A 14,307-nucleotide genomic window follows, 5' to 3' on the forward strand; every position below is an offset into this window, starting at 1 on the left:
CTAGCGAGTCCCATTCTTCAACTGCTTTTTTAACCATTATAATCGCTGTGGATTTAGCATTTAATGCAGCTGCTCTTGTTGGTTGAATGTTGAGTTTATCGATGCTTCAGTTGCGTCACATTCCAGAAAGTAATGCAATAGTGGCGCCTCTGCATCTGTTCCCACAGATACGACACTCTTTAACTACTGGGTTTATTACCTCCCAGCAGCACTTGTAGTCAAGTCTTAGTCTGTCTATGACTACTGCAATGTCTCTGGATATCTTTTTGTCAGGCTTGAAAAAGGAGTACCTAGTGGCTTGTTCGTATCACATCGCAGTGGATCTGCTTTCTGCTACTTTGGCTCTGTGGCGACTTTTGATAGTTGGGAGTATTTTCTTCTTGATTTGCTCCTTAAACTGTGAAAAACTTGGAGGTGTTTGCCCACACTGTCAACCAGGAGGCCAGGTGAAAGACAGGGCCTCTGGGACACTTATCCTTCGAACTACAATGAAAAGTTCTTTTCATAACCCCCGTTATCCATTGGGATAACGGGGGTTATAAAAAGAAGTTTATGAAGAAGCAATGGTTATCCATTGATAACAATGGTTATCCATTGTAGTTCCGAGGATCAGTGTCCCCGAGGCCCGGTGTCTCACCTGGCTTCCTGGTTGACAGTGTTGGCAAACAGGCTGTTGATGCCCTGAAGCAGTCACCTGTTGTTGAAGATTAAGCCACCACAAGAGGTAGCACGGGCATGAATAGCCCGTAAGAACAGTCACCGATTGATTGATGAAGATTAAGCCACGGTGGCATGGGCATGAATAGCCCGTAAGAGCAGTCACTGCAGCCCGGTTGATGAAATAGCCTTCGGAAGGTGGGGTAGTGGTAATGGCTGCTGGCGGGGATGAGTAAAGTACACGAGAATGAGGGGAGGGGTAGAGTAGGGGGATGAGTGGGAATGGTGGTGGAGAGTTGGGGAATGAGTGGGAATGGTGGTGGATGACGGCAGAGAAAGAGGAGGTGGAAGGGGAGGTGACTCTGGATGTCAGTGAAGGGAGGAGGGGAAAGGGGGGGGGATGTTCTGGATGTCGGTGGGGAGGGGGGGAAGGTAATTGCGAGTTAGTGAGCGTGATCTCCAATACGACCTTGGAATAATCACTCAACCACAGCAGCATTTCAACACCTACGCACATAACATGTCACCAGGAGAGTCAACAGGTTGTATGTGGCAGAGAGAATGACCGAACATGTTGCGTGTATGAACAGTGTGACAAGGGTGCACGGACTCTCATGACCAGGTTAGTCGAGTCTGAAATTGTGATCTGCATGTCTAATTTGCTCCCAGGATTTGTGGATTTGTTCATTTGATGCATCACGCTATTGTGATTTCTGTGTGTAGTGTTTTGCTAAGGTGATGTGCTGTATGCAAACTTAGCATCTTGAGTATGCAAATGAAAAGGTAAGTAAATATTGACAACAACATGTGAATAATTAACAGGCTAGGCTTATGGTCTAGTTGAAGTTCATTTCAGTTGAGGGAGGAGTGGAAAATGTTGCCGCTTCTTCCACCCGACATTTAAAGTGAGAGGCTCATGGCTAGCATTATATTCACATACCTACCATATAGCGTAGAAATGTTTTGTTGGAATTGTTGTTTATGCCTGTAGGGGATTGTTGATTAGCATTTAGTGAACTGTTATTATGGATAAGTTAGATAAGTTGGCATAAAAGGCAGTTATTTAGACGTAACAACAGCAGTAGGAGGGGGGGTTGGGGGGGGGGGGGTAGACACAGGCATTTAAACCCCTGTTGGTGTTTAAATGCCTCAGAGGCAGAGTGGACTATATCAAGGAAGGTTATGTTGTCCTTTCATTTAATTATCTATCAGTTTTGTTTGCTGTTATTGAAGGTGACATTAATAACTACTTCTATGGACTTACCACAAGACAAACTGTGGGTGTATTTAGTTAAATACTGTAAAATATATTGAGTGTTGCCACCCTAAACATTGATTTTTTCTAGGCTTCTCATTTTTTGGTGACCAGAGGTGCTAGGTATTTTGGCTGGCACCGCTGTGAATAATCTGTAATTCTAAGTGAAATGTGTTAGTCTCCTTATAAATAAATTGTTCAGTTTTTGCCGGTAGCCTTATTAATCTCCTTTAATATGTTCGTAGACCTCGGGGGGGGGGGGGGTTTCAGGTACTCACGTGTACAGATTGAGGGCCAGGTCTGAATGTGAGATTAAACATTGCCATAACTGTTTATAAGTCATAACAGTAACATGGGTGTACTCACCTAGGTGGGCTTGCGGGGGTTGAGCTCTGGCTCTTTGGGCCTGCCTCTCAACTGTCAATCTATTATTTTTTTTACACACACACACACACACACACACACACACACACACACACACACACACACACACACACACACACACACACACACACACACACACACACGGGGGGTCCTGGTAGATAGCGCGCAGGACTCGTAATTCTGTGGCGCGGGTTCGATTCCCGCACCAGGCAGAAACAAATGAGCAGGTTTTTTTTCACCCTGAATGCCCCATTCAGGGTGAAATTTACTGGATTTGGTGATTTACAGGGTGAATTTGGATTTACCTAGCAGTAAATAGGTACCTGGGAGTTAGTCAGCTGTCATGGGCTGCTTCCTGGGGTGTGTGGTGTGGATAAAAAAGTAGTTAGTAAACAGTTGATTGACAGTAGAGAGGCGGGCCGAGAGAGCAAAACTCAACCCCCGCAAACACAACTAGGTGAATACACACATACACACCCACACACACATTAGAAAGAATTTTTTCAGTGTCAGAGTAGTAAATGGAATGCACTAGGAAGTGATGTGGTGGAGACTGACTCCATACACAGTTTCAAGTGTAGATATGATAGAGCCCAGTAGGCTCAGGAATCTGTACACCAGTTGATTGACAGTTGAGAGACGGGACCAAAGAGACAAAGCTCAACCCCCGCAAGCACAACTAGGTGAGTACACACACACACACTTGAGGCGGGACCAAAGAGCCAGAGCTCAACCCCCGCAAGCACAATTAGGTGAGTACACACAAGAAGCAGCCCGTAGCAGCTATCTAACTCCCAGGTCCCTATTTACTGCTAGATGAACAGGGACATAGGGGTGAAAGAACCTCTGCCTATTTGTTTCCGCCTCAGCCCGGGATCGAACCCGGACCCTTAGGGACCACGAATCCCGAGCGCTGTCCACTGAGCCGTCAGGGTGTGTGGTTGGGTGGGTGAGAAGAGATGCGAGGGCGACACGGGGGGGGGGGGGTGCTTGGGTGACATGGGCTGTGTTGGATCAGGTGGCTTGAGGTAATACCTTACAAGGGATGTGACAGGATGTTTACCCCCTGTGTGAACATTACGGGCTCACCATAGCCCGTGCTACAGGGACATTTCGTTCCGAGTAGCTAAATCTAAAACAACAACAACCAGTCCTGTGGGTATAATCCCAAAGCGGGGAGGATAAAGCCTCTGCATGATCCAGGACGGAAACATCATAGGGTTACCAAGAGACAATAATGTTCTTGTATATTGCTTAATCTCGTGCGGCTAGAACTGCCGCTAATCTCTCCAAGAAGCTGTGAACAAGACACCAATTGCCGAGACCGTCGACTGGCTAATAGGCCACTCGTTCGTTATAGGAACTGACCGGACAAATCGCCCCACCAACTAAGAACGGCCACGCACCACCAAATCGATAAATTTTTAATGATTTGCCACTGCAAAAAATCCAACAGTTTAGCCTAACCAGAAACGTACAAACCCAAGCAACCCACCTAACCCGTCGAGCACGGTGCATTGACAATGTATATACTGTATCTGACAGCCGTTACTTTTGTTAAAACGTTGCTTTTGTAATAATAGTTACGTTAACTTAAACTCGCCCTATTAACTGAGAGGACAGGTTGTTAACAGATCGTTAGCAGAGGGCTTCAGGGCGGGGGTGTGGGGTCCTGAACCTCAACCCGTCCTGCTAATACCACGTCGCATTTCGACGTATATTCTACCTAAGGCCAAAAAATGTAGCGTCTCGAGAAATTTACCTGTCCCGTTTTCTATTCGAGGGTCCTCTGGTATTCTTGTCCCCTAACTCCCCTTGCCACTTCGAGGGGGTATAGGGTGTTTATGTAGCTTCAGGGCACGGTTAAGATAAAGCACTTTAGTACGGCAGTTTCTCGATGCTGGGCACGCTCGCAAGGACGGGATGCCTGATACGGGACACTAGGAAAACTTCGACCAAATCATATTTCCTCCACATAAGCTGAATTGCCGTCCATTCTGGCTGGTGTGCATGAAGTAGCTCAAGACGAAAAGGATATTTTCGTAATTATTAACACAGGAGCACTTTAGTCATTAGACAGTAGAAATCCAACGTCCATATCGACAGCTGAGGAGTCTAGAAAACAGTCTAAGTACGATGAAGCTAAAAGACAGTGAAAGTCAAGTGGATTTCATCTCAAGTTGGACTAGTGCTGAACGAGTTGGCTGATGAGCTAGCCAAACGCACCACAAGTCGACATTGAAAGTGTTTTAATCATGACAAAAAAGCAAAATAAAAAATATTCAGATGCAAGTGGAGTCTGCATCTCGTCGGGGTGATGAGATGTAGGAGCATCTCATCCCTCTCGTCGGGGTGAGGAGAAGGGGGTATATGAAGAGGTCAAACCATGGAACGCATCACGGGCTCACCATAGCCCGTGCTACATGGACATTTCGTTCTGAGGAGCTATATCTAAAACAACAACAACAACATGGAACGCTTCATGTACTGCCAGCCAAAACGTCTATTTTTCTTACGGAAAACAGCGTAAAATGTTTAGTGAGTGTATACATGCGGCTCAGGCTTGGGTATAAATATTGAGGAAACTCAACGGGTTCCAATGAAACTAAATGTACATTATGTGGAATGTTGACCCCACACCCTCGCCCATTATGTTCTTGAGTGCCCGTTGATCAATGTATATAGCAACCCGTTCTCGCAAATTTAATAAGTCAATATTGACTTATTAGTTGCGTGCATAGGTGACATACTTAACATAATAGTTTCCCTTGAAAAGCTTCATAGAAAACACCGACCTTACCTAACCTACTTAGTATGTTAAAAAAACCTTCTTATAGCTTCGTAATTACAATTGTTACTTAACCTATTATAGGTATAGGTTAGGTAATAATTGTAATTACGAAGCAATAAGATGCTTATCTATTAGACATATTGAGAGAAGGACTGTTCCTGAACAAATAGCCTCCATGTGTCACTCATCATATTCTGGGGAGATATAAAGAATTTTGTATAAAGAATATAAACTTTTGTGGATTTACAGAATTGGCCCTAATTCCGAATCCCAGTGACGCCTATTACGTATGAAATGTGGGTTTGGCTGTCCATAGAGTTGTAAAATAACCCTGGGAGTCCTCAGCTGTCATGTGTTTTAAATGTCAACACTTTGGTCACGTAGCCAAACACTGTCAATCTTCAGGCACCTGTGCCTTCTGTGCAGACAATCATCTCACTAAAGACTGCCCCAATAAAGACCACGCCCCTGGGACCGATGAGACCTCATCCTCAGCCACCAAGCTCAAGTGTTCCAGGTGCTTGCGGGAGGGCGTGACCGCCTGGCACACAGACTGTGACAGGCGGCCTCCCCCGTACAGCGCAGTGGGGCAACCCTCCACCACCCCAGTCAGCCCCCCCACCCGGGGTGGCCCCACCACTACACCTACCCGCCCCCACACCCGGAATGACCCCACCACCGTTCCTGACACCAACAGCCTGACAACCTTCCCTGGCCTACCTGGGAAGCCTGACGCCAGCCTGCAGAGAGAGGTGTTAGAACTTCCAGCTCGCATGAACAAAATAGAAATTACCGTCAATAAGCTCCAAGAAACACTCACGAAGATTGAAAATGGTCTCAACAGCATTTATGCTAAGATCACCATGGACAACCCGAGTCAGTGTTCAAGCGATCATCTCGCCAGCCCGAGGAGTGAAGCGAACGTCCGAGTCTCTAGTGAAATGCCTTCCAGTGCTATAAGTGTTGACCCGTCTCCAGCAAGTATTGACCCCCTCTCCAGTGCTGTAAGTTTTGACACGTCTCGAGCAAGTCTTGACGCCTCCTCCAGTGCTGTAAGTACCGTTGTGTCGAGTGAAACATATGAAAACCCGTGTATCTTAGATGTATTTAACAAATTCACTCAAGAACTCATTAAAAACAATACCGCTTGTGTGTCTACGATTCCTGACGAACATGAAATGATTGTAAATGATAGGAAAAATACAGGCAGCCAGCTGAGCTTGAAACAGGTGAAAGAACTCTTTGCCATTAATGACGATGAACAATTGGCATTTGTAAGCAATAGTCTACAACTTGTGAATCTTATAAACACTTCTCTTCGTCAGGTTTATGAACACCATTACCCACGACCAACTCACTCTTAAATTTCTCACGTGGAATGTGAGAAGCGTGCGAAGGAGGCTGTTTGATCTAATGATGTACGCTGGTGCCAACAACATTGATGTATTGTGCCTGCAGGAACCATACACTGCAAACACAAAAAATAAAACGCCACCCAAACTCTCAGGTTATGTAGCTTTCTCAAATGTTGGTTCCCATGATGTCGGTATCTTGACGTATGTTAAAAGTAACCTAGTGTGTAAACATGTTAAAAACCACAAAAGTGACGACTCATATTATCAGCAGTTTCAGATTGCTACAGCGACCGGGTTTCTTAACTTAGTTAATGTATATGTAAGGTGTGATCAAATGGTGGAAGCTTCTCTCCCAAAAATTACCAGCAGCTCTCAAACCATTGTAATGGGTGATTTTAATGCTAGACACACTAGCCTGGGTGACACCAAAACAAACGGGAATGGCAGAGTCTTTGTAAAATACTTAAGAGATAATAACATGTCCGTATTCAACTTTGACTCCTCTAACGTCACACACCTCAGGGGTGGCAGGCTTGATTATGTCATTGGTCACGGCCTCATTGATAATGCTGTCGGAGGATCAATTGTTCATGAATTAGTTAGTGATCATTTTGCCATATTCAGTTCATACACTATCAATAATGTCAAACCCCTAAGCTTTGGAAAAAAAATAATTAATATCCCTGAAAATTTACACATGCTCTTCAAATTCCGCATTTCTGAATGGTATAACACTTACTGCTTTACTACCGTCAATGCATTATATGAGGACCTGGTCACTGAAGTAACCGCTTTTTATGACAATGTTGTAAAATCCGCAAGACCCAAACCAATGAGGAAGGGACAGAGGTGGTTCACTGACTCACGCCTTATGCCCCTGCATGACAGAGTTCTATTCCTAGCTGAGCAGTATAAAACACATAAAACAGCTGACACCCTCAACATATTTCTTAAAGCCAGCCGAGAGTTTAGAGAGCTAAAGGAACAGGTGTATAACCAGCACTGGGAACAGTTTCTGCAAGGCATCAATCATGCAACATCCTCATCCCAAATGTGGAATAAAATTAAAAAGATTTCTCGTCCTAGCAGTCGTCAGCTTGATCACCATTCACCTGTAGACTATGCCGACATGCTGCTTCAGCAATATGCAAGCACTGCTAGTATAAGCAGCCTGCCCCTAGATGTGCAAAACTATCTGGCTAGTACTAAAATAAATCGTAACTTCAATATTGAAATTGCCTGTAGTGAAATAGGGCCTGATGATAACTATGGCATAACCCCCTTTGAAATTAAAAATGCACTCAAGAAAGGTAAGGCTACCTCTCCTGGAGAGGATGGCATCACATACAACACCATGAGAGTACTTGCTGAGCTGCCAAATAGCCCTTTGCTAGAATTGTTTAATCAAAGTCTAAGGCAGGGTGTTTTACCTGACCGCTGGACACAGGGACTCATAATACCCATACCCAAGCCTAATTCACAAAAATTTAGACCCATTTCTCTGACGTCGTGCATGTGCAAAGTTCTTGAGAGAATTATTCTCGACAGACTAATGTTTCAAATCAAGCCCCACCTTGCCCCTAACCTGTATGGTTTCCTTCCTGGAAGAAGCACACAAACTTGCTTTGCTGAGTATTTTATCAGAGGGGGACCAAACTCTCAGGCGGCATTTATTGATCTCCAAACTGCTTTTGATACAGCAAACAAAGAAATAATCCTAGAACAGCTAGCCTCTTTTGGAGTTAAGGGAAGACTGTTGACATGGCTCAGGGGGTACCTGAGTAACAGAACCGCCTCAGTCCTTTTCAAGGGGGTCAAAAGTAAACTCTGTGCACCCTTTGAGTTGGGTACACCCCAGGGTGGAGTGCTAAGTCCCACACTGTTCAATGTTCTGATGCACAAATTAACAATTGATATTCCCACACTACCTGACGAAGCCGTCATTTGTTATGCCGATGATATATGCATTGTTGCAAATTCCCAAACTAGACTGCAAGCTCTACTTGATTCATTCGCTGCTAAAAGCATTGAATGTGGTCTTGTTATCTCTATAACTAAATCCAGAGTTCTCCATCCCAAAGAGAAAACTCATGTCCCTATAGCTTTCAAGGTCAACAACCAGAACATTGAAACGTGTGGGCAGCACAAATACCTTGGAGTTGGTATTAACAGTGACATTGTAAATGATCTACACCGTAGGTTAAAAGAAAGACTAAAACCATTGAGAACACTTACTGGTAAGAATATTGGTATCAATATTAAATATGCTAGACTATTCTATATGATGTTTGTTAGATCTCTCGTTGATTATAATGCTCTGCACTTAATTAATTTCCCCTCCTCTGTGTTGGACAAACTTGAAGTAATACAGAACGAGGCCATGAGGATAATTCTTGGTGCCCCAAGATGCACAAGAATCATCAACATGAGGGAAGAACTGAAGTTTCCAACCATACTAGAGAGAATAATGCAAGTTAACACTACCTTCTGTCTTAAAGTCATGAGAGATCCTACATCTCCTACATTGCTCAGAGACAAATTATTTAGTGCTGTTAACACCCTTTTGACTGGTGCCGACATACCAACTCACTCCTTTTATGATAATTGGCTGAGAAACAATGCTTACAATCTCATTAAACTTAACATTCCTTTTAAGTGCAATCTACCAGTCTCTGATATTCCTCTTTATCTGTACCCCACCATTCAAGTATCATACACACCTGTCACCAAGAAAGATAATGAGAATCTTGCTCTACTCAAAGCTGTCACTCTTGAAACAATTGCCTCCTCCATCGAGAGTCTAAGATCTCACGAGCACTGTGTCTACACCGACGGCTCAGTCCAGTCTTCTACTGGACGGACTGCAGCGGCATGTAGGTTCTATAGAAATAATATTTGCACAAAGTCTGTCAGTGTCAGGTTAAACAACTGGCTGACCTCCACACAAGCAGAACTAGCAGCATTACATTTAGCAACCAGCACATTAAAAAATATTGGAGGAGGAATAATATTCTGCGATTCAAAGTCTGCTCTTCAAGCAATCGAAAACTTCTCTTGGAAGATCGACAGCAAGAACCTCATACTCCCAATTATAAATGACCTAATTGATGCACAGAGTAAAGGGTCTCGAATTTCCTTTGTATGGATACCTTCACACATAAATATAACCCATCATAATGAGACAGACATTGCAGCCAAATTAGCGTGTAACAAGTTTGAAGTTGAATTAGATCTAGGTATCCCTATCTCTGCTGTCAAAACTGTATTGGTCCAAACATTCAGATCTGATAGGAAAGAACTTACTGACTCCCAACGACCTGAAAGTACTAGTATAAAAAGCTATGATTTGTTCAGATCTGAAACCTACATCTATGGACAGCACAAAACGTCCACTAGACTGTGCGACACAGTGGTTGCAAGGATCAGGTTGGGTTACCGTTACCTGTGGCAGGTGGCTGCAGGTGACGGGTCTCCCAATCCTGAGCACTCCAGTTGCAAACTCTGTGAGCAGGAACTACGGCATGATCTCCCGCACTACATCACTGAATGCCCAATTATTAGACCTTTCAGACCAGTTGGCATGAGGTACCTGGAGCTTTGCAATTACTTTATTCACTCTCGTATTCTTGAAGATATCCTCACAGTATACCCAAAATTTGCCAGTGCAGGCTATTAAACACATGGCCCTGTATGACTAACCATCCTGCGAGATGGGGACTTGTATTACCACTGCTACCTTATTCAATCTTGTGTTGTTGATATCCTCAAAATGCATCCGGAGTCTGCCAGTGCAGACCGCCTATCACATGTCTCTGTATGACTAACCATCCTGTGTGATGGGGATTTTATAGCATCACCTAGTTAGCTTTTTTTTTTGACACACTGTACTCCACTTCATATAGTCTAGGGTAGCTGCACTAATGCAGATGTACCTCATAACTTAATAAAAAAAAAAATAAACTTAAGTATAAACTTTGGCAAAAAAAAAAAAATAAACTTAAATCTATAGGCAGCACAAAACGTGGACCAGACTGTGCGACACAGTGGTTGCCAGGATCAGGTTGGGTTACCGTTACCTGTGGCAGGTGGCTACAGGTGACGGATCTCCCAATCCTGAGCACTCCAGGTGCAAACTCTGTGAGCAGGAACTGCGGCATGATCTCCCACACTACATCACCGAATGCCCAGTTATTAGACCTTTCAGACCCGTTGGCATGAGGTACCTGGAGCTTTGCAATTACTTTATTCACTCTCGTATTCTTGAAGATATTCTCATAGTGTACCCAAAATTTGCCAGTGCAGACTACTTATCACGTGTCTCTGTATGACTAACCATCCTGTGTGATTGGGAATTTATCTACGTAGCTATCATTGTGACACTGTACTCCCCTTCATATAGTCTAGGGCAGCTGCACAAACGCTGATATAGGTAAATGTGTTAATAAAAACATATAGAGGTTGAATAAATGTCGATAACGGGGATTCACTGTTGGTTCAACAGACACACCGTTCACTCGATGTCGTTAAAGGTGGATTCAACGTCGATAACACTGACTCATTGTCAATGCAGCGTATTTTGCTGCCCATTGGAAGAGGACACAGGGGAGGGGGGGGAGGGGGGGAGAGAAAGAGACAGACAGACACAAGCCAAGACAGGGACACCGCCCCCGTGACACTATCTTGTAACTGCAGGGGTGCATGGGGTTCACCCTGGGATGGGTGCATGGGGTCACCCACCTTGTGACTATAATATTATAAACTGAGGAATACAAATCAATCACAATAAGACATTTAACGTGCTAAGCTCCGAGCTCATAACAGTGTACCTGTCGGGGGCTTTGACACGTGTACAGCCAGTATGTCATCACGGTATAACAAAGACTATATTAGTAAGCTGTTAAATATATCTACACAAACCAGATCATGGAAGAATTTATATACAATTTATAAGCTTAGATTGAAGAAAGACCTGGGTAAATACTGGTTTGGAAATAAGATGATTAATTTCTGAAACAAATCACCGGGTAACGTAATAGACGTGGACTCGGTTGGTTGTTTCAAGTGAAGGTTAGACATGTATATGAAGGAGCTTGGGTGGATATAAATATTCATCTAATAGCAAAAGGTTACCTTGAAGTTATCTTGAGATGATTTCGGGGCTAAGCGTCCCCGCGGCCCGGTCCTCGACCAGGCCTCCACCCCCAGGAAGCAGCCCGTGACAGCTGACTAACTCCCACGTACCTATTTATTGCTTGGTAACAGGGGCATCAGGGTGAAAGAAACCCTGCCGATTTGTTAACGCCTCCGCCGGGGATCGAACCCGGAACCTCAGAACTACGAATCTGAAGCGCTGTCCACTCAGCTGTCAGGCCCCTTCAGTTTTCTCAGTTCTCACGTTTTCATGCCCTCACTTTCTCCAGTAGCGAGAAGAAACTTACTACTTACTCTCCAGTAGTAAGCTTTCTCTTGTACCTTAATTTACTCATTATAATTATTCTTATTGTATTAAATGTCTCGGCGTGTGAGATGTTACGAAGTTACCGCCTTAAGGAAGGGGTTGGGGGGGGGGGGGAATTTTTGTTTTTATTATTATTATTTTCTACCACAGACGTGGCCACACATTTACAATGCTAACCAGCATATATACATTTTCTTCTGTCCTCCATAGACAGGGTTAGAGATCAGTTAAACATATAGTTCAGGAATTTATTGAACAGGGGGGAGGGTTGGTAGCATACCTTGTACTGCCCCGCCCAGGTCTCCTCGGGTAGAGCAGGTCCATGGTTGTGACAGGTGTCCCTGGCTCCACCAGCCTCCTGCAGCATCCTTCCTCTGCACCTGTAGCTGCTGCTGCTGCCACTACGGCCTCCCCGTGTATCACCGCACCAAACTTGTCAACAGCATTATACATCTGGGTGCAGGAGACGCTCTCGCCCCCAGCTCCTCTTGTGCTTGTATCACTGTCCTCCCCGGCCCCCCCTACACCCTGGTACCCACTGACTGACCAGGGAGGCCATGCATACTGGATTTCTCCCAGAGTAGTCAGCCAATTTGGTGTAGTTCTTTATAACATTGTCCAAACGTTTATTTTTAATTTTTCACAGTAGGTTTATGTTGTACAGGTGTGGAATGCGTCGCTTAGCAGTTGTGTCTCCTGCCCAACTGTTCAATTCATCACTGTGTCTCGCGATAAGGACGTGTTCAACTATTTATCGTCTGAAACCAGATATTATGTACACACATTATAAAGTATTGTCACTGTTACACATATCGAGGTATCTGGTGTGTGTGTGTGTGTGTGTGTGTGTGTGTGTGTGTGTGTGTGTGTGTGTGTGTGTGTGTGTGTGTGTGTGTGTGTGTGTGTGTGTGTGTGTATGTGTGTGTGTGAGAGAGAGAGAGAGAGAGAGTAAGTGGGTGAGTGTGTAAAGTCTACCAAGAGGCGTTTAACGACGAGGCTAATGAGGACGACTGTGACACGAGTTGGTCGTGTGAGAGGTGGACCTCCACTACCACACTGGAGGAGCTGGCTGGCTGAGCTCGGCAGAGGTCTGGCGGCCTTGTTGACAGTCTGGGGGCGTCAGGCGCTCTCATTGATGTGTAGCCACGAGTCCCCTGGCGGCGCTCACTCACACTATCATGGGATCACACACACACTCCCCTCTCTCTCTCTCATCATCCATGATGGTGACCTAGACTAATGGGGAGGGAGGGGCACTCTCCCTCTCACTCCCTGCCTGCTTGCCTCTCACTCTCTCCTTGTCTATCACCCCCTAACTGCGTACTTTTCATTCCCCCGCTCCCTCTACATGCCTACTAATTACTCAGCCCCCTGCTAACCTCTCCCTATTTGCCTCTCATTATCCTTGCCTGCCTCATTATCCTTGCCTGCGTCTCGCTCTCCGTGTCCTCTTCCCTCCAACACTGCAGCCTCTCTCTCCCCCCCGCCCTCTCCCTCCGTCCCTCCCTGCGTGCCTGGCGCGCACTCTGGTCTGGCCGTCAGTACTGGAACACGCAGTATAAAGGCGCGAGTCAAGGTATGAACAGTGGCCTCGTGGAGGAGTGTTGAGGGAGGTGATGAGTCCCCCACTGACACGGGCACCACCGCCACAACTACCGGTTGTTGGTGCTGCTGCTGCTGGTGGTGGTGGTGGTGGTGACTCCAACACTGCTTCTCCACCTCCCTCCCTGTCTCTACGACGTTACTGGTCGGGGGCTTCACCCGGTGTCTCATTATCACATGTTCACTAAAGCCTTTTAGAGTGACAATACAGTTGGTAACCGGACGGGTGTGGCAGCAGGAACTGGCACAGTTTAGCGGGACTGGCACGTCTGCCACACTGACGTCAGCTGACAGGTCCGCTCTACACGCTGGTCTGACAGCCACATTCCACTGGTAAGTTATACACAACACACGGGAGGGGCAAACACCTAGTCAGACAGACAGACGCGGTCAGTAATGGCACGAGTACTGTGTGTGTGTGGGGCGATGCTGGCGCCGCCAGAGCCACAATACTGAGTGATTACCACACTCACACTGGGGAGTGTAGCCACACTGGCCCGCCCCCTTCCACCCATCTCGCCCCCACCCACCACCACACACCCGACCCCGCCACCCACCCACACACAGCAGTCAACCCTCCTACTCCTCCCTGCCACCACCACCTCCTATCTCTTGCTAATCCTCCACACACACATACACACGCCCACACAGGAGTCATTTGGTGTCAACCACATCCCTAATCGCGCGTAAGACAGCGCCGCTGCCATTCAGTAAGTGGGGGCTCACGGCTCGCGGGGCCTTGGTGCTAACGCCAATTGTTTATCAATAGGTATGGCTGTTTAGCAACCTGACTTAACAATTAGTC

At 45.7% G+C, this 14,307-nt stretch overlaps 1 protein-coding gene across 6 annotated transcripts in view; it reads right to left on the bottom strand.

Moving 5' to 3' along the window:
* Positions 1-14,307, bottom strand: part of LOC123773352 (pleckstrin homology-like domain family B member 1) — a 125,930-nt gene that overhangs the window by 78,955 nt on the left and 32,668 nt on the right. The window contains exons 1-2 of one of the 6 annotated variants that reach the window (XM_069318113.1): positions 13,871-14,012; positions 12,181-12,658 (exon numbers count right to left, since the gene is read on the bottom strand). The exons of the other annotated variants lie outside the window; for them this stretch is intronic. Of the exons in view, the coding sequence (XP_069174214.1) occupies positions 12,181-12,353 (173 nt within the window). The 5' untranslated portion in view covers positions 12,354-12,658; positions 13,871-14,012. Of the gene's footprint in view, positions 1-12,180; positions 12,659-13,870; positions 14,013-14,307 lie in introns of those variants that run through there. 6 annotated transcript variants of the gene reach the window in all.

This window comes from Procambarus clarkii, chromosome 89 (genome assembly GCF_040958095.1).
Source record: "Procambarus clarkii isolate CNS0578487 chromosome 89, FALCON_Pclarkii_2.0, whole genome shotgun sequence".
In the NCBI taxonomy this organism is placed as follows: domain Eukaryota; kingdom Metazoa; phylum Arthropoda; class Malacostraca; order Decapoda; family Cambaridae; genus Procambarus; species Procambarus clarkii.